The 18,601-nt window shown below is 33.1% G+C and overlaps 1 protein-coding gene and 1 pseudogene across 1 annotated transcript; both read right to left on the reverse strand.

Annotated features, from left to right (window-relative positions):
* Nucleotides 1-484: 484 nt before the first annotated feature.
* LOC131405543 (olfactory receptor 4K15-like) lies at nucleotides 485-6,195 on the reverse strand (annotated as a pseudogene).
* A 9,393-nt stretch (nucleotides 6,196-15,588) lies between these two features.
* On the reverse strand, nucleotides 15,589-18,220 carry LOC131405544 (olfactory receptor 4K1-like). The gene is made up of 2 exons (XM_058540520.1): nucleotides 18,160-18,220; nucleotides 15,589-16,562 (listed from the first exon to the last, which is right to left on the reverse strand). Exons 1-2 carry the CDS (start codon nucleotides 18,218-18,220, stop codon nucleotides 15,589-15,591), a joined length of 1,035 nt encoding a protein of 344 aa, XP_058396503.1.
* Between the last annotated feature and the right edge of the window lie 381 nt (nucleotides 18,221-18,601).

An 18,601-nucleotide genomic window follows, 5' to 3' on the forward strand; every position in this document is an offset into this window, starting at 1 on the left:
AAATAGATCTATTACCTCTATGATATGGAGATATATACCTATTATTAATCCAAAATTGGCATCTGGGCAGTACTATTTAAAGAGGGAGAGGTTCAGTTTATTAACCATTTATAAGTAAGTGCTATTTCCCAATATCTTCAAGGCCTATAACTTAAAAAAGTTTTGTATAAAAAGTAAAAGGTAGGAAACAGAAACAAAAAGGAAAAAAAATGAAGGAAAAGAATATGCCAATCAGTAAGGTTCATCCTATGGCGTTTTATTATCATCATTACTCTTTAAGTCAAGTTACTCAACTCTTCCCACTGCTAAAAATGATTTGCTTTAACATTACAGTGATTCCATTTGTAAATGTCTAGAGACAAGGCTATAGTAGTTACAGTCCTGTAAGTTTAATTGTTTTCAGGAAAACAACATTTCTTATGGCTGCAGAACCCTGACCAGGCTTCAGATATCTACTCTTCAGTTTTGATATAGCTGCCTTCACTTATTTGTTCCTTAGAGTGTAGACAACCAAGTTTAAAATAGGAGTAAAGATGGTGTAGAGCACAGCAAGCACTTTGTCAATTGAATAACTGCTAAAGGGTCACACATAGATGAAGATGCATGGTCCAAAGAATAGTGTGACCACTGTGATGTGAGCAGTCAATGTGGAGCAAGTTCTGCCATGCTAGCAGAGGAGCAATTCTTGACTCTGATAAGTATCACAGTTAGGTGGCAACCAAGAGGAGGAAGGAACTCATAAAAAGAAAGCCACTGTCTGCAACTATTAGTAGACTGACAACATAAATGTCTATACAGGCCAGCTTGGTCACTAGAGAGAGGTCACAGAAAAAGCTATCTACCTGATTTGGACCACAAAAAGGCAAGTTAACAGTAAATGCCAACTGGCTAGTAGTATGGATGAAGCCAACACACCAGGAGATGAGAACGAGAATAATACATACATGATTGTCAGGTAGTGGAGCGGTTTGCATATAGCAACATAACGGTCATAAGCCATGGACACAAGGAGCGCCATTTCGCTGCCAGTGAAAAGATGAACAAAGAAAATCTAGGCCAGACAGGCGTCAAAAGAAATAGTCTCGTGCTCAACCAGAAAGACTGCAATCATTTTTGGGGTAGTAAGAGAGGCAACACATATATCTATAAAAGAGAGGTTTGTAAGGAAAAAGTACATTGGGGTATGAAGGTGGGAATCTGAGGTCACAGTGAGGATGATGAGAAAGTTGCCCAGCAGTATTGTCAGATAGGGTAGTGAAAATATCACAAATAAAAAAGGTTAGAGCTCCTGGGAATTAGAGAGTCCCAGCAACACAAATTCGGTCACTCGAGAAGGATTTGTTTTAGTCATTGACTTTGGAAGAGACTTATCTTCAGTAACCTGAATAGGAGAAAAACAGAGATCGATTGATGAACTGAGTGTGGGTTTGATTTCCCAATTCCACTTCAGTCCTTAGGGAATCTAATTTCTACTTATATTTGTGTGTCTGAGTTTTCATGCATCATTAAAAATTGTATAGACAGCACAACAAAACTACTAAAGGATGGAGGGGAGAGTTCTCAAGCTGTTTGACCAATTGGTATATCCAATCACATGAATTTAAGGAATGTAATCAACTAATTTATGAATGAAATTGAATATTTGAAAACTTTTTTTTGACTTTATAGAAATTCAATCTAATAATCTACAGAGACAAAATCTAAATCATTTTTTCTACAATAAATGATATAAGAAATTTTTTTGAATGTCTAACACAGAGGAAGATAATTTCACAAACTTAATGTTGACCAAAAAAGTTAGATACAAAAAGGAGTATACTATATGAACCTATTTAGGTAAATTTTAAAAATAGGCAAAACTAATCTACAGTGTTAGAAAAGGTCTAAGAGCGGTTATCCTTGAAGGGGAATAGGGACAAGAAGGGGACAGAAAGGAGTTCTGAAGTGTTGGTAATGTTCTGTTTCTTGACTTGGTTGATAATTACACGAGAGTTTTCACTGTTGAAAACTTAGCTAGATGTGCCATTCTGCTTTGTGCACTTTTGTGTGTATGTTGTATATTTATAAAAATTAAAATAGGAGAGAAAGAGACAGTATTACATTGGTGAGAGAGCTCGTAGGAGGAATCCCTCCTTTAGTGATTAGGTCTTATCCCCTTCTCTATCCAGTTGCAAATTATATAAACTGAAATACAAAATCATAGCAAAACCAAAAGGTCCAGAGCTAGTCAGAACTCTTCCTAGAGCTTTACATGGTTCAGCTTTACATGGAGTTCCATTACATGAAGGAATCTAGTGCATTTTTTTCTTTCAAGATTCCCAGAAGATACTAAGCTTCTTTAAATCAGCTATTGGTGTTAATAACCATAGAGGTATTATTGAATTATGATTGATACTTTGTTTGATTTGATGGGGCTTTTAAAAATTATAGTTACACTGCACAACAGTATACATAGTAAGAAATTCAGACCATGAGAAAAATGTTTTTTTCTTTTCTACTCAGTTATTCTACATTCTATTTTATCAGAACTTTTTCTCTTTTATGTTATTTTTACTTTTATAAGCTATCTAGAACTTAGAAAAGTTGTGTGGCGAAAAAGAAAAATAAAAGGTGAAATGTAAGAAGCATCTGCTTTTGAAGAGTTTTTCTCTACAGGTCTTGAGAGAGAGTGTCTTTATTTTACTGATTTCTAATCACCTGAAATTTTTGATGTTACGTCTTCTTAGATCATAATTCAAATTGCCTACAGTCTCCTTGAGTTTCACTGAGGAGTTTACTCATAATGACAGGGCATGTGATGAATAATTTTAACACCTAGGAACTAAATTTGGGGACTCACCCTATTTTTCAAATCTTCAATTCTCTAGAAAATCCACCAAAAAATTAATGCACATATTATCACAGATCTTATCAAAACTGTGACTCCAAGATTTCCAAAAGAGGTTAGCAAGTGGAATTTGAAGTCAGAATGGGCTACAGGTAAAATTATACAATGGAACAAGTTTGCCTTTGAGGAGCCACCGCACTATCTTCAATGGGTTTCTCCCCTCCTCATCATTTTTTGAGAGCCTCTTGTTACCAGGTTAACTCCAGGCACCCACTTTGGGAAACTCCAGGCCTCTCCTCCTTGGGAAACATCCTTACTTTTAGACCCCTTGACATAAATACTGCAATGTATCCCTAGATAGAGCAAAGAAAATAATATCCCACAAAACCAACTAATAGGGGTTCATATGTACCCTATTAGAAAGAGCAAAGCCCTAAGCACAGGGAATGAGTCTCCCAGGAAGACCTGTAGCTACAGCAGAAAGGGGCAGCAAGAGGCATTTGCGAGCAGAGAAAACTTTCTAGTGTTTTAGAAACAAAATACCTAATCCAATTATGTGAGAAAATCATTATAAGAATCATCCTCTCAATACAACTTCTGCAAAGTTGTATTCTTCCATGGTCATTGACTTCTTGGGGTGCCCAGAAAAAGAAAGGCCCTGTTTTCCATCGAAGAAAATATTGGGCAAATTGATTTGATCAAAGTGATTAGCAATAGAAACTCTAAATAAATATACCCTAAATATAAATCCTTTACCTCTAATATAAATGCATTATTTTTTAGTTCACTTACTCAGTAAGTGTGTAAATGGCTGCTTTTCCCAGGGCACTGTGCTATGCACTGGTGATAGAGTAGTTAGGTTTGTAACTTGCCTTCCTGGAGATCATTTACTAATATTCATAATCCCTTGTTCATTTAGAAAGGTTAGTGGATCCTCATTTCCCTTTACTCCCTAGCACATTCATTTTTAGATGAAATTGTCTGTCTTTTAACATCAAGTAAAATTTCTATACTGTAGAGAAAACATAAAGCTATTCGAATAAAAAACAATTCTATGTTATGATCTCAGTTGGGTCATCAGGCAGCTGTATGACAATGATGAGCAGGTCATTTGCCTTTTAGGGCTCGTGGTCCTCAAATATTAAATATTGAGAATAATATTATCCTCAAAGAGACATTGAAAATGTTTCAAATTATGTAGACAAGAAATTTTTAATCAATTGTAATGACTAAATATATGTAAATGTTCCTAATAATGTATTCTTTCAGATCAGAATAAGTAATTATTTGCTGGTAATTTTACATGCTCAAAGATGATGTGATCTGACTCATATATTATTTGATGGTAAACTAATGCATGCACACACGGTTGTTCTAGGTGACCCTCAGGTCCCTCCTATTTGAAATTCTGTCAAATAAATCTTTCGCCAATACTTCTATTTGGATATTATGACTGGTGAATGAAGTGAGTAAATAGGAGTATAGTTTGCAGAGGTCAGCAAAATCTACCAGTTCAGAGATACACCTTTCACAAGCTTTCCAGCATTGCCACTCCCTTCACCCTCACAGCATAATCCAGATCAGAGATATAACAGTCACTGTGGAGACAAATGCTGGCACATGGTCTTCAGAAGAATACTGACAAAAATTCTGTCACCGAAGATGAAATGGAAAGTGTGGAGATTATCCTATAATCCATAGTCATTAATGTTTGGAAAAAAAATCTTAGTTGTTGCTTCCACATCTCCTAAGAAAACAGACCTGGTTCTGAAGAGAGGAACCATAAAGAAGTTTACTTTTAAATAAGAAGGAAATAGACTTAGGGTGTCTGTAGCCAAGACGGACTGTCTTCAAAGAGGTGAGATAGGACAGGATGCTGTTTCCTCATGTAGGTCCCTGAGCCCTTGAAGCAGTCAGGAACCTAAAAGAGACAAAAGAATAGGTAAAAAGTAGGAAATGCTAAAAATGAAATCTCCTGTTTCACAATTTTGCAAAGACTTTAGCCTAACTGTAGCTATAGTCCTTCTGTTTTCAATAAACTAAATGACCACAAATAACTTTCAGAGACTTCTAGAAATTAAAACCAATCATATGTCACTAAGGATAACTGAAGGGGATTATTTCCTAGTGTCTATTGCAGCCTCAAGTATTGAATATTTACCTACATATACTAGGAAAATGCTTCTTTGCAACCCTACCTCAACTGACAGGTCCAGAAGTATGGATGGAATTCTTCAGGGATTTAAACATTGCTCTCAAGGGGAAGCCTCAGCAACTTAATCTACAACAATTTCATATAAGTTTTCTTTTAAAAATTAGCAAGAATATTTTTTAGTAAGTATTACCAATTATAATGATTATTATATGATTTGGGATCTATAAAGACATTGAGGTATCAGGAATAATGTATCATTATATCAAAACAATGTTTAGGGAACATTTAGGCTTTTCTTTCCTTCATCTCACTTTTCCTTGATTCTAAACGTAGAAGCAAATTTTTCCTTCCTTCTCAGAGATGTGTGATGTATGATCATCAGATAATTGAGTCAAACATTTTGTGCAATAACAATATAATGAATTTGTCATACTAGTAATAGGATGGTAAAAGATAGTAATCATATGTAGGGTATTCTCTTTTTTTCACAAGTAGGATATATATCCAGCAGGATATTTTGATTTTCATAAGTTATTCATATTAATGTTTTCTTGTCATGAATTAACAAAGACCATCCTAAATTATAAGCTTTAAAATAACCTGAAGTCCAAATCAATGGATGATATCCAAAGACATCATGGACTATAAAAGTGGCGTTAGCTTGAGTTATAGAATATAGCTATTCTCATGCTACCTCTCACTAAATGACTTTGAAATTTTAGGCAAATTACACACCCTTCAAGGTGCACCACTTCTCTTTTAAAAAATGGAAAAATTCTCCCTCCTAAGCTCAAATACTCTATAATTTCCTAGCTTTTGAAACATGACCCACAAAATGTAAATCAGTTCAATGATAAAAGTAATTACAAAAGATTGTATTGAAATAAAAGTATATTCAAGCACAAGAGTAAACCCATTCTGGTTTTAGCAAAGAAATATGGTCATTGATCACTTCTCGGAGTTAGATAGTTTGATAACAATGAATATGCAAAATGGACACAGAATATTCAAATATTAATTGAAAAGGTGAAGGATACTTGCCCCTCTCTGTTCTCTGTTCTGACTGAATTAGGAAGCTGAGGAAAAACAGCACTCTTCCTGCCCCTAGCCTTTAATGTCTGCACCTACCGGGAGAAATAATGCTCTTCAGGATCCATTGGATGGGGGCAGATATAGGGAACCCACGTCTTTCCAGACTTTCAGTCTTCACCATTTATACTTTGAAGTATTATTGCCCTCAGCACATAGACATAAGAAAAACCATCACAATAGTTAGAAGCTAATTAATAATTTGATGTCACTGGATGGTAGTGACCAAGAGACCCAGAGGAGAGTTGTAATAGCAGAAATCACCTTCACTAGGGCTGATTATGTAAGACAGAGTTTGTTTGCTTACAAGAATTATAGGGCATCACCTTGAGGATTTCACAAATGGACAAAGCAGCAGGACTAATGGAAATGCTTTGTCCTGTTGGATAAAGCATAATATGGTGGAAAGAAAGACCACGGATACTTTTGTTGGCTGGTCCTTTCTGCTTCAGGAGAGCTTTAGAACAGGGCCACTGGGAGCGTCAAAATTAACGAGGAGCCATTTTGTGCCTCTGCATACTATACAGCAGGGCAAACATCCTGGTATTTCAACAGTTCTAGAGGAGCCACATGCTTGGTTTCAAAGGCAAGGATTCTAGGGTAGGCAGTCAGAGCTGTTTTACAATAGAAACACTGCATCCTACAAAGTAGATTCTGGTGAAGGGGCTTTAAGTAATTTTGCTGAAGAAAAAAAATCTGCTGGTAATATTCCTTGTTCTGAAGTCTTCAGAGTCGGATATTGATACGACTACTTCAGTTCCCTTATAATTACTGTTTGCGTTGTGTATTTTTTCTCCATTCTTTTACTTTTAAGCAATCTGTATCTTTATATTTAGAATGGATTTCTTATAGACAGCAAATAGTTGGGTCTTGCTTGTGGTTCATTCTGGCAATATCAGCCCTTTAGTGGAATCCTTAGATCAATTATATGCTGTGTATTTATTTAAATGGCCCCGTATCTACTCTCTTGCTATTTTTTACATTTATTTTATCTATATTTTCTCCTTTTCTCATTCTCTCTGACCTCTATTGAATTGCTTTGTTTTGTTTTTTAGTTTTCCATTTCGTTACCACTATCGGTTTTATTTAATTTTTAACTTCTGCATAACGTTTATTTTCCATTTTACTAAACTATATTGTAACATTTTGCCATATAAGTAGATTTCTTTTTATATTTAATGTTTTTATTCAAAATTTTCATTAAATGTTATCTTATTTTTGAGACAATTATTACAATAGATTTTCCTAATCAAATTTATTTTGACATGATTTAAAATTTTGTTAGATTTGGGGCTTTAATGTTTTTTTTTAACCATTTTATTGAGCTATGATTGACAAACAAAAGCTGCACATATGTAATTTATACAACTTAATAAGTTTGGAGATAATTATACAGCCATGAAATTGTCACCATAATCCATGCCATAAACGTATCAATTACTTCCAGAAGTTTCTTGTTGCCCTCTATATTATTTCTTTTTTGTGATAAAAAACACTCAACATAAGAGCTACTCTCTTCACAAAATTTTAAGTATACAATACAGTATTGTTAACTATAGGCTCTATGCTGTACAGTAGATCCCTAGGACTTACTCATCTTGTATAACTTAAATATTGGGAATTTTTTTATTCCTAAGTTTTACTATTTTTCTAGCTTTATTGAAGTATAATTTTTTTAAATTTAAGGTGTACAATTTAAGGTGATGATTTTACATATAAAGATATTGATATAGACATTGTAAAATGATTATCACAATAAAGTTAGTTAACATCCATCACGTCACAAAGTTACTGTTTTGTTGTGTGTGTGTTGAGAACATTTAAGATCTACTCTCTAAGTAAATTTCAAATGTACAGCACTATGTTGTTAACTATAGTCACCATAATGGACATTAGAATTGCAGAACTTATTCATCTTATAACTGAAACTTTGTGACCTTTGACTAAACTAATATCTCTTTCTTTTTCCCTCTCCTCAGTACCTGGCAACCATCATTCTACTCTCTGCTTCTAAGATTTTGACTATTTTAGATTCCTCATATAAATGGTATTATGTAACATTTGTCCATCTGTGCCTGGCTTATTTCACTTAGCATAGGAGCTCTAGATTCATCCATGTTATTGTAAATGGCGGGATTTCCTTCTTTTTTTAAGACTGTAATATTCCATTGTATGTATGTGCCACATTTTCTTAATCTATTCATTCATCAATGGACATTTAGGTCCATGTCTTGGCTATTGTGAATAAAGCTACAATGAACATGGGACTGCAGATATCTCTTCAAGATCCTGATTTCAATTCCTTTGGATATATACCCAGAAATGGGATTGCTGAATTGTATGAGAGTTCTATTTTTCATTTTTTTGAGGAAAGTTTATACTGTTTTCCATAGAAGCTGCACCAATTTATATTTCTACAAACAGTGTACAAGGGTGTGTTTAGACTATTTGCACTTAATGTAATGATTGATATGGTTAGATTTCAGTTCATCATCTTGTTATCGTTTTCCATTTGCCCCATCTTTATTTTCTTGTTTTCTTTTCCCTCTTTTTCTGCCTCCTTTTGATTATCTGAGTGTGTTTTTTAATTCCAATTTATCTCCTTAGTTAGTGTATTGTATTTAACTGTTTATTTTATTTGTTGTATTAAGTTTATAATAAACATTTTTATCTCAAAACAGACTATCTTTAAGAAATATTATACCACTTCACACATAGTATAAGAACCTTAAAATAGTATACTTCCTTCTCCTCTCCAAGCATTTGTGCATTATTGTTGTGTTATTTTACTTCTTCGTATGTTTAAGTCCCACACTGTACTATTTTTGCTTTAAACACTCAATTATCATTTGGAAAGATTAAAAAATATAAAAGATTTGTATTTACTCACATATTTGCCTTTCCAGTCTCCGCCATTCTTTAATTAAATCCAGATTTCTACCTGGTATCATTTTTCTTCTCCTTCAAGGACTTCCTTTAAAATTTCTTGTAGTGTGGGTCTGCTGCAATGAATTCTTTTAGTTTTTGTATTTCTGAGAAAGACTTTATTTTGCTTTTGTTTTAAAAGGATATTTTTGATGCATATAAGATTCTAGAAAGACAATTCTTTTTTCCTGCAATTCTTTAAATACATTCCTTGACAGTCTTCTTGTTTGCATTGCTTCCAGTGAGAAATCAGGCGTCATCCTTAAATTTGTTCTTCTAAATATAATAATCTTTTTTCTCTATCTACTTTTAAGGTTTTCTCTTTATCAGTGGTTTTAAGCAATTTTATTATGGTGTATCTTGATTTAGTTTTTTTCATGATTCTTGTGTTGTTTTTTTTGTTTTGTTTTGTTATGCTTTATTTTTTATATTCTTAGATCTAAGGATGTGTAGTGTTCATCAAATTTAGAAAATTTTCAGTGTTATTTCTTAAATTTTTTTGTCTTTACCTCACCAAATTACATGTATACTAGGCCACTTGAAATTGTTCCACCATTTACTAATAGTCTATTTTGTGTGTATGTGTGAGTGTTTACACCTTTCTTTCTCTGTGCTTCATTTTGGACAAGTGCTATGATTATATGTTCAAGTTCACTAATCATTTTCTTTTCCTCTTTTGCAGAGTCTAACCTGCTAGTAATCTCATCTAGTATATTTTCATCATAAGCATGGTATTTTTCAGCTCTAGAGGTTTGAATTGCCTCATTTCTATATCTTCCATGTCTCTAATTAACTTACACACTCTTTTGTACCTCATTTTATTGTGCTTTGCTTTATTGCATTTTTTAAAAGACCCTCCAGTAGCAGAAAGATTATGACTCGCTGAAGGCTCAGATGATGATTAGCGTTTCTCAGCAATAAAATATTTTTAATTAAGGTATGGGCATTGTTTTTTTTAGACATAATGCTATTGTACACTTAATAGACTACAGTATCATGAAAATATAACTTTTATATGCACTAGGAAACAAAAAAATTTGTGTGATTGCTTTATTGTGATATTCACTTTATTCCAGTGGTTTGGAACTGAAACCACAATATTCCTGAGGTACTCCTGTATACATTCTTATTCATGTGAAATCTATTTCTAACAATCATTTTAACATATATGACTAAAAATTCTATTATCTTTTTCATTTTTGGGTCTGTTTCTATTGTTTAACTTTTCTCCTCACTATGGATTGAATTTTTCTGTTTCTTTGCATCTTGGTAATTTTTTATTTGAAGACAAGTATTGCAAATTTTAATTGTTAGCTACTGGCTATTTCTTGTAATTCTACAAGTATTCTTGAGTTTGTTCTGATAAACAGGTTATTTGAAAACTATTTTATCCTTTCAAGACATGCTTTTAAGCTTTGTTACATGGTATCAGTGTAGTCTTTAATTTATCTCACAGTTGATCCAATACCATTGTGAATTCTCTGCAATTCCCCACAAATTATGAGATTTTCTACTCTGGCTGGTGGTAACACAGACATTTCCTGATAATGTGTGAACTCTGGTGATTTTTTTCCCTCTGCTTCTCTTAGACTGTTCTTTTCCCAGAGCCGGGTAGTTCCCTCACATGCATGCCCTGGTCAGTACTCACATGAAAACTCACATGAAAGTGATCCTGTATGGGTTTATGGAGCTCCCTTTTCCTGTGTAGCTTTCTCCTCTTCAGTATTCTGTACTGTACACAATAGCCATATTGACCTCTCTGGACTTCCATTTGTTCTCTCAAAATCACAGAAATTGCTGTGCTTTGCCTGTGTTCCTCTTCCCTGATGTGGCCTGGAAAATATCTTTAGGCAGTTTGTTAGGGCAGCATATGGCCCCAATGCGTTTGTTTTCTCTCTGGCAGAAATCACATTCTTGCATTGCCTGGAAATATATGGAAACTGTTATTTCGTATATTCTGTTTGTTTTTTGTTTGTATCAAGCAGGAGATTAGCTCTGATAGTGGTAGTCTAATTATAATTTAAAGAAAGGTAAAAATTAGAAAAGTGGTCATTTTAATTTCTTCACATATTTACCCTTTTCAGTACTCTTTATTCTTTTCTTATACAACTGAATTTCTATCTAGTATTTTTTCCTTCAGTTAAGGAAAATGTCTGTTTTTAGAGTGGACATCTACCAAACATGAATTTTCTTATCATTTGTTTACCGTAAAAAGTCTTTATTTCACCTTAATTTTTGAAGGATGTTTTTTCGGCATCAATTATTATATTGATAGTTTGTTGCTTCTTTTTAAGCCTTTAACAATTCTATTTTTTTGTCTTCTGATAAGAAGTCTTCAGTTATTTTTACCCTAGTTCCTCTGTTTATGATTTTTATTTATGGTTGCTGTAAGACTGTTTTCTATATGACTAATTTTTAGTATGAACTGTGATGTCTTCTGATTTTCTATTAATTTGTGTTGCTTAAGGTTTGAAGGACTTCTTGACTATTTATGTTAATATTTTTCTTCAAATTTGGAAAATTTTGGTCACTATTCCTTAAAACATGTTTTTTCTATCCTCCCTTTTCTCCTTTACTTCCGGGACTCCAATTACATATGTGTTAGACCAATTGATGTTATCCTACATATCATTGTGACTCTACTCAGTTTTTCATTTTGTATTGTTTTCTTTGTACTTCTGTTTAGAGATTTTCTCTTGCTATGCCTTCAAGTTCACTGATCATTTCTTTTGTAGTGTCTAATCTGCACTAATATTCCACTAATGTTCTAATATTATATTTTTAATCTCTAGAATTCCATTTTTTGTTTTAAATATGATTTCTCTCCTTGTTATATTTATATTTTTCTTTATATCCTTGAGCATATTTATACAGTTCTTTCAAAGTTATTTTCTTCTAATTCCATCATCTAGGTAATTTCTGAGTCTATCTACAGTGATTTTAATTTCTTGTGGTTATAATTCATATTTTTGTGCTTCTTCACATATCTAGTAATCTTTGATTGAATGATAAACACTATAAATTTTACATTTCTAAGTGCTGGATTTTTTTTTTCTTTCCTTAAAAGTAGTGGTCCATGTTCAGTCAGTTAGTGAAGTTACTCGTGGATAAGGTGAATTATTTCAAGAACTTGTTTTTAAATATTTTAAATATTTTAGTGTTTTTTTATAACCACTCATCTAGTTGACCTCTAAAGTTCTGAATTAGATAAGCTGTGAGTCTGACATCCTTCTACACCATGTTTACATTTTTAAAAATTTTTGTTGACATTGTTTTTGCTTTCTGGACTACATTTCAGATCAGCAGAGTAGATAACAGTGTTATTTCTAGATACTATCATGTGCTTTGTGCCTGTTGTTGAAGTTTTCAGCCATAGACATTTTTTTCTATTTCTAGTTTATGAAAGAGTTTTTTATAAACAATGATTGTTAATTTTTACTGAACACTTTTTTGCCTGTGTTAGATAATCATATGTTTATTTCCCTTTATTCTGTTAACAGAGTGAAGTATATTGAATGATTGTCAAATGTTAAGCCAAACTTGCATTTCTGTGTAATATTGACTAAATTGTTATCTCTTTTCCTGTTTTTATGTATTTCTGGATTCATATTGCAGTTATTTTAAAGGAATTTTTTATCTTTGTTTTTGAGTGAGATTGGCATATAACTTTCCCTTATTATACGATGCTAGTCAAATTTTGGAAACAAGATTATTCTGGCTTCATTAAGTGAATGGAAGAATGTTCTTCCAGAAAAGAGAAAAAATATCACTATTTTCTAGAGGCTTTGATGTCCAACATATATATACATTTAATGTCATGCTTCAGAATTGGAAGATAAAACACTCAATACAGAAGACTCCTATAAATATAATAATTGGGTCATGAATACAGACATAGATTCATAAATACACCAAATTGCTTTCTGAAAATTGTTCAGTAATATTTGATCAAATAAAACTTCCACATTTCCAAGTTTTCAGTCCTAATTAGCATTATTCTTTTGTTTTATTCTTATCACTCTAATAGGGGACACAAGACTTCTCTCTTGTTTTAATTTACATTTTTATTACCTGTTAGATTGAATATTTTTTTCTATTTTTGCTTACCCTTTGTATATATTTTCTTTAAATTTACTACTTATGATATTTGACCCATAAACCTTTTGAAATAATAAAATAAAGTTGTCATTTGAGAGCTGTTCTATAAACATACATAATGGATAGGAGAATATATGACAACTCTCAGTTAGAATGATTCTTGGCCAGTGAGTCTTGTTTTTAACCTGGTGAGAGGTATTAACACACCTAGAAAAAGATTGCATGCAGCCCTGAATGTGTAGATAAATAAGAGAGAGAGAACTGAGACAAATTATAACAGGGTCTATTCCAACATTGTTCAGGTGGGTATTTCTCTGTCAGGCAATCAGAGTCTGATGATCTCAGATATGTCAATCAAGTAACCAAAACTTTAAATTTTAACATATAGATTCACCAAAACCACTTCCTAATAATTTGGCTTCCATTTCAATCATAATGCTATGACTATTTGATTTATTTTACAGTTATGTTTTCAAAGTAATTTGAAAAATCTCTACAAGTTTCTTGCAATTATTAACAAATTGGGATTTCTAGGTCTGTAAGTTTGTGAGCCAAACTTGACCTGGGGCAATTCATTAAGTTAATTTCAATTATGAGGTCTTTCTGGTGGCTAGTCAGCTAAATGTCCTCTCCTGGCAACACCATTCTGCAACCCTTATCCAGAGTAAGTTGTTTTCATTCAAAACCTCTGATTCTCTGCTTCCCAATTCAGTCAGTTCCAGGAGGTTAGAGAACTCCCTTATTCTCCTTTATGTGTCCACAATATCTGGCATAAATTAAGTAAGCAAAAAAAAATTGCTGAAATGCATTGGGCTGCTTTGATTTGAACAATACTGAGCATCACCACACTGAGATTATTAACTCAACATATGTCTTTTATGATAAGTATTATATTTTTAACTTGCCCTTATTATTTAATTGCTGATAAATGTTTTTAATAGCTATCTTGATTGGTTTGAAAGCTTTTACTGAACATGGGACTATGACTTCGGCCTCTTTTGTAATACCTGTCAGTGCTAATTTTAATAATAAACATACAGCCTGTTTTTAATCAATGTCAGTTTATTAAAATAACATCCAATGAAGCAACCTCACACATGAACAACCTTATATGTGAAAATAAGATCGGATTTCTACAGAGTACAATGACTCATATAAAATTATAAGGCTTTAATATGGAAAATATAGTTTTCCAATGGCTTCCTACGCCATCTCTCCAAATGTCTCATTTGTATGAAACAAAAGTAGAAATTTCCTAGAAATCAATGCTTGAGGTATTATATCATCCTTACGGCGCTTACTGCGTGTCCTTACATGTTAAATTTTTGGTACATTGACAGATAGTGTAACAGATAAAACAATAATTGTCTTAGGGACTTACAGTTTATTCTAAGTAATAAAAACAAAAACATAATCACATCTTCAGTTCAAAGACCACAAGTTTGAATTGAAAACTAGAACAAACAGAATAAACACCTCCTGGCATGAATTCAGAGATGTAGTGATGACAGTGACCAATCTGTGACTGATTAGGGACTGAATCAGTTATTTTCACTTTCCTTCTGCTATTTCTTCCATGATTTGGTATGATGCTTCTGAAATTGCATTTACAGTTTTAGAAAAATAAGTGTAAGACATATTTTCTAATTAGAAATATATGTGCTTTCTGTGACTATTTTGAAATTTAAACTCTCAAATTAAATTAATCAAACAGAATCACTGACTATTCAGATATTCTGCATTATTTTCAACTGATGACAAGTTTATTATCGGTGGTATACAGAGCGTCTGTGTGTAAGTGCTATGACATTTCTCCCAGAGGGTGGAAGAGTACTCCTGTAATTTGAACTACGGGCTTGGTGATATTTATTGATGTGTTATTGTTTTCAAAGACAGGGCAGCAAAATTCACTCCTATAATTGATACTACAGAATACTAGGTATTCAAAATTTATCATAAATAATAAATATAATAAAATATATTTTATAAACATTAATGCCTTATTTGTAAATGTGGAATTTTTTTCAGCCCATTTATATAAACCAAGTTATTAGCTGAAATAATTATGAACTAGAAGTGATAAAAGTAGAGCAGTCTTCTTACATCCTCTCATTTCAAAGTAGATTCTCTTTTTAACTCAAGGAATGCTAAATTGTTCTCTGTGCTACCCTAATCAAGTCAGATGTGTTAACTAATTTGGTTAATATGGAGCTGATTTTAAAACGCTATAAGATATTTTTTTAAGAATGCCTATATAAGAGAAAAAACTATTTAGGAATTTTGATATACATAGTTGCTGTTTCAGGGAAGATGAGAGGAACCAGAGAATATTAGAACTCGTATCGTAAAATGAGATTCTGCATTGCATTTACCAAATTTAGATCACAAGATTCAAGTCTTCTAATAGTGAAATACTAATTGTGATAGAAACACAATAATAACAACCATACATGTGCATTACAAAGAACTAGAAGTAAGGATTTGTGTTACTTCCTCACATTGTCTTAAAGCCCTGCTTGGAACCCACTTGCCAGTTCCTTAGCTTCTTCATAGCTTCCTTTACATCTTTATTCCTCAGCGTGTAAATCATGGGGTTAAGGAGAGGAGTGAAGACAGTAAAGCACACAGAGATAAATTTATCAATCGGGAAGCTTTCAAAGGGCCAAATATAGATGAAGATTAATGGGCCAAAGAACAGAACCACAACAGTGACGTGGGCAGACAGGGTGGAAAGTGCCTTGGACGTCCCACCAGAGGCTTGACGATGGACCGTAGCAAGGATGATAGTGTAAGAAATGAGCAAAAGGAGGAAGCAGGTAAGTGAGAGCAGGCCACTGTTGGTGAGCACCAGGATCTCTAGAACATATGTGTCTAAACAAGCAAGCTTGATCACGAGGGGGAGATCACAAAAGAAATTGTCTACCTTGTTGGGTCCACAGAAAGGAAGATCAACTGTGAATGCCAGGTGGCTGGCTGAGTGCAGGATGCCAATGGCCCAGGAGACCCCCACCAGAACAATGCACACCCTTCGGCTCATGATGGTCATGTAGTGCAGAGGTTTGCATATAGCAATGTATCTATCATAGGCCATGGCAACAAGAAGCACCATCTCACTACCCCCAAAAACATGCAAGAAAAATATTTGTAACATGCATCCCTGAAAGGTGATGGTCTTTTGCTCATCGAGGAAGTCTGCAATCATCTTGGGAGTGGCAAATGTAGCCTGACATATATCAATGAAGGAGAGATTACTAAGAAGGAAGTACATTGGGGAATGCAAGCGAGAGTTTGTAATTACCATGAGGATGATAAGGATGTTTCCCAACATTGCAGCTCCATAAAACACAGAGAAGATAAAGAAAAAGAAGAACTGGAGTTCTCTAGAGCTAGACAGACCCAATAAAATGAATTCAGTAACCACTGACTTATTGTTCCATCCATTAACTGAATCTGGGCTGCTGAAGTTATCTAGAGGGAAGAAAAATAATGAAAATAGATACAGAAAAGCCCTTCACCATTTGCAAATCAAATAGATGCTTCAGTTCCAATAACTATAAAAATAATGTACTGAAGCTATAACACATTGATTGTTCACATCATTATTAGGAATTGATATTTTCCTTATGATTACTTACATAATTATATAAACTGTTCTTTACTTTTGCATTTATGGATTGGCATGATAGATACATACATACATACATACATATATACATACATACATAGATACATAGATAGATAGATAGATACATAGATAGATAGATAGACAGAGAGATAGATAGATAGATTTATCTAACAGATAAGTCAATATGGAGGGAAGGAAGAAGTTGAGTATTTGCCATTGTATTCTAACACATTTGTGTAGAATTGTGCAAAATCTCAATAGTACTTTGAAAGTTGTATATACTGTACTTACACATTCAGATTACAAATAGCAGAAAATGAACCTGGTGCCTCTTACATTATCTTGAAGGAAGAAGAAATTTAGGCCCAGTGTAAAGAGATGGAAATCAGCCCAGTTATTCTGATAAATGACATCAGAAAAAGGAGTGAGAAGTGGCCATGTATTTGAGGTATCTGCAGTAGTAAGAAGAGAGAGAGAGAAATTAATTTGCAAGTTAAACTTTTGTGAACAACAGATTGCATTCACTTTTCTATGTTAAATCAAGTTCCACAGCCTTGAGTTACATGATGTAGCAGTGGAAGAAGTATCTTTTAGAACCTCAGAAGCATACATTCTTTTTAGTCAAAAATTATTCTTTTTGTGTCACGGTTGCTCTTTACTTTTCTCAATTTGATTTACCTTTTACATTAGTCAAATTTGATACTATTTAATTTGACCAGCTACCTGCTCTTCAAAGATGGGACTAAATGCAATTTCAATTAGCATGATATATATGCTAATTAAAATTATATTTGTACTACTTATCATTGCTGATGATTTTATAACCTCTTCTTTCTCTAATGAGCTTATATCACAATAACGGAAGAATTTTTCCAAAGCCAGTTGAATAGCATATTTGATGTAATTAATTACTTCATCAAGTAACGTAGATTGCTTGCTCTGCACCATGTATTTTTATGGACTCTGCATAAAAAGCAATGGAAAAAAAAGAAAAAAATGTCCCACCTTAATGTATCTTGCATCCTAAGGGGGTGGTGGGGTTAGTTGAGGCAATTAAAAATACATAAATAAGATATATATTATGTCAGCCAGTTACAAGTGCTATTGAGAACATAAAGCAGAGCAAAGAGATACAGACTAACCAGATGGTCAGAAAAAATCTTAAAACATATTAAAACTCATTTTAAGACTGAATTTATAGACTTAAAACATATTACAGTCCTAAAACATATTAAAAAGTAGCCTTTTTATTTTCTAGAGTGAAATTGGATGTAAAATTGCTTTCCAAATTCTATATTTCCATACAGATACTTCTATATACAGAATTTGAAAAGAAATTTTATATATTTTAATATAAATGCATAGTGCTAATTTTATCATTCAAAATAAAGTGGAAATGATCTTTGATTTCCAGGAAGAACCCTTTAAAATGAAGCTCACAGACAGATCTCAGAAGCAGGGAAGAGCTCCCTGTCTGTCTGTAGTCACACTTGATGACCATTGAGATATATTATTTATCGTTTATTCATGACAAGACTTTCATGTATTGAAACCATTTAAAAATATAAATTGTTAATTACTTTTTTGTGTTGCTTCAAAGAACCTTATGCTTTCCAAACATCTTCCTATACTGTAGATACGCATATATAAGGCCTGACAAGAGTTTGCACAGTGAGAAATATATTAAACCAAAAGTTTTCTTATCTTAAACCATTCTACTTTGTCTACAATTAGTTTTATTGAATTGACTCAGTTTCATTCTACAAGTACAGGCAGAATTTTTCTGAAACCATTTGAACAGTATTTTTTCCATATTAAGACATGATTATATTCCTTATTCACAGTTGTGTGATCAGCAAGTCTTCATAGAAAGGCAAAGAGT

Source organism: Diceros bicornis, chromosome 5 (assembly GCF_020826845.1).
Source record: "Diceros bicornis minor isolate mBicDic1 chromosome 5, mDicBic1.mat.cur, whole genome shotgun sequence".
Lineage (NCBI taxonomy): Eukaryota > Metazoa > Chordata > Mammalia > Perissodactyla > Rhinocerotidae > Diceros > Diceros bicornis.

What these genes read in the sequence shown, in the direction of transcription:
- LOC131405544 (XM_058540520.1), bottom strand. Translation starts at nt 18,220, where the DNA reads ATGGTCATCAAGTGTGACTACAGACAGACAGGGAGCTCTTCCCTGCTT. An exon ending in CCTGCTTCTGAGATCTGTCT is followed by an intron (nt 16,563 to 18,159) that starts GTGAGCTTCATT and finishes TCTTCCCTCTAG; the next exon opens with ATAACTTCAGCAGCCCAGAT.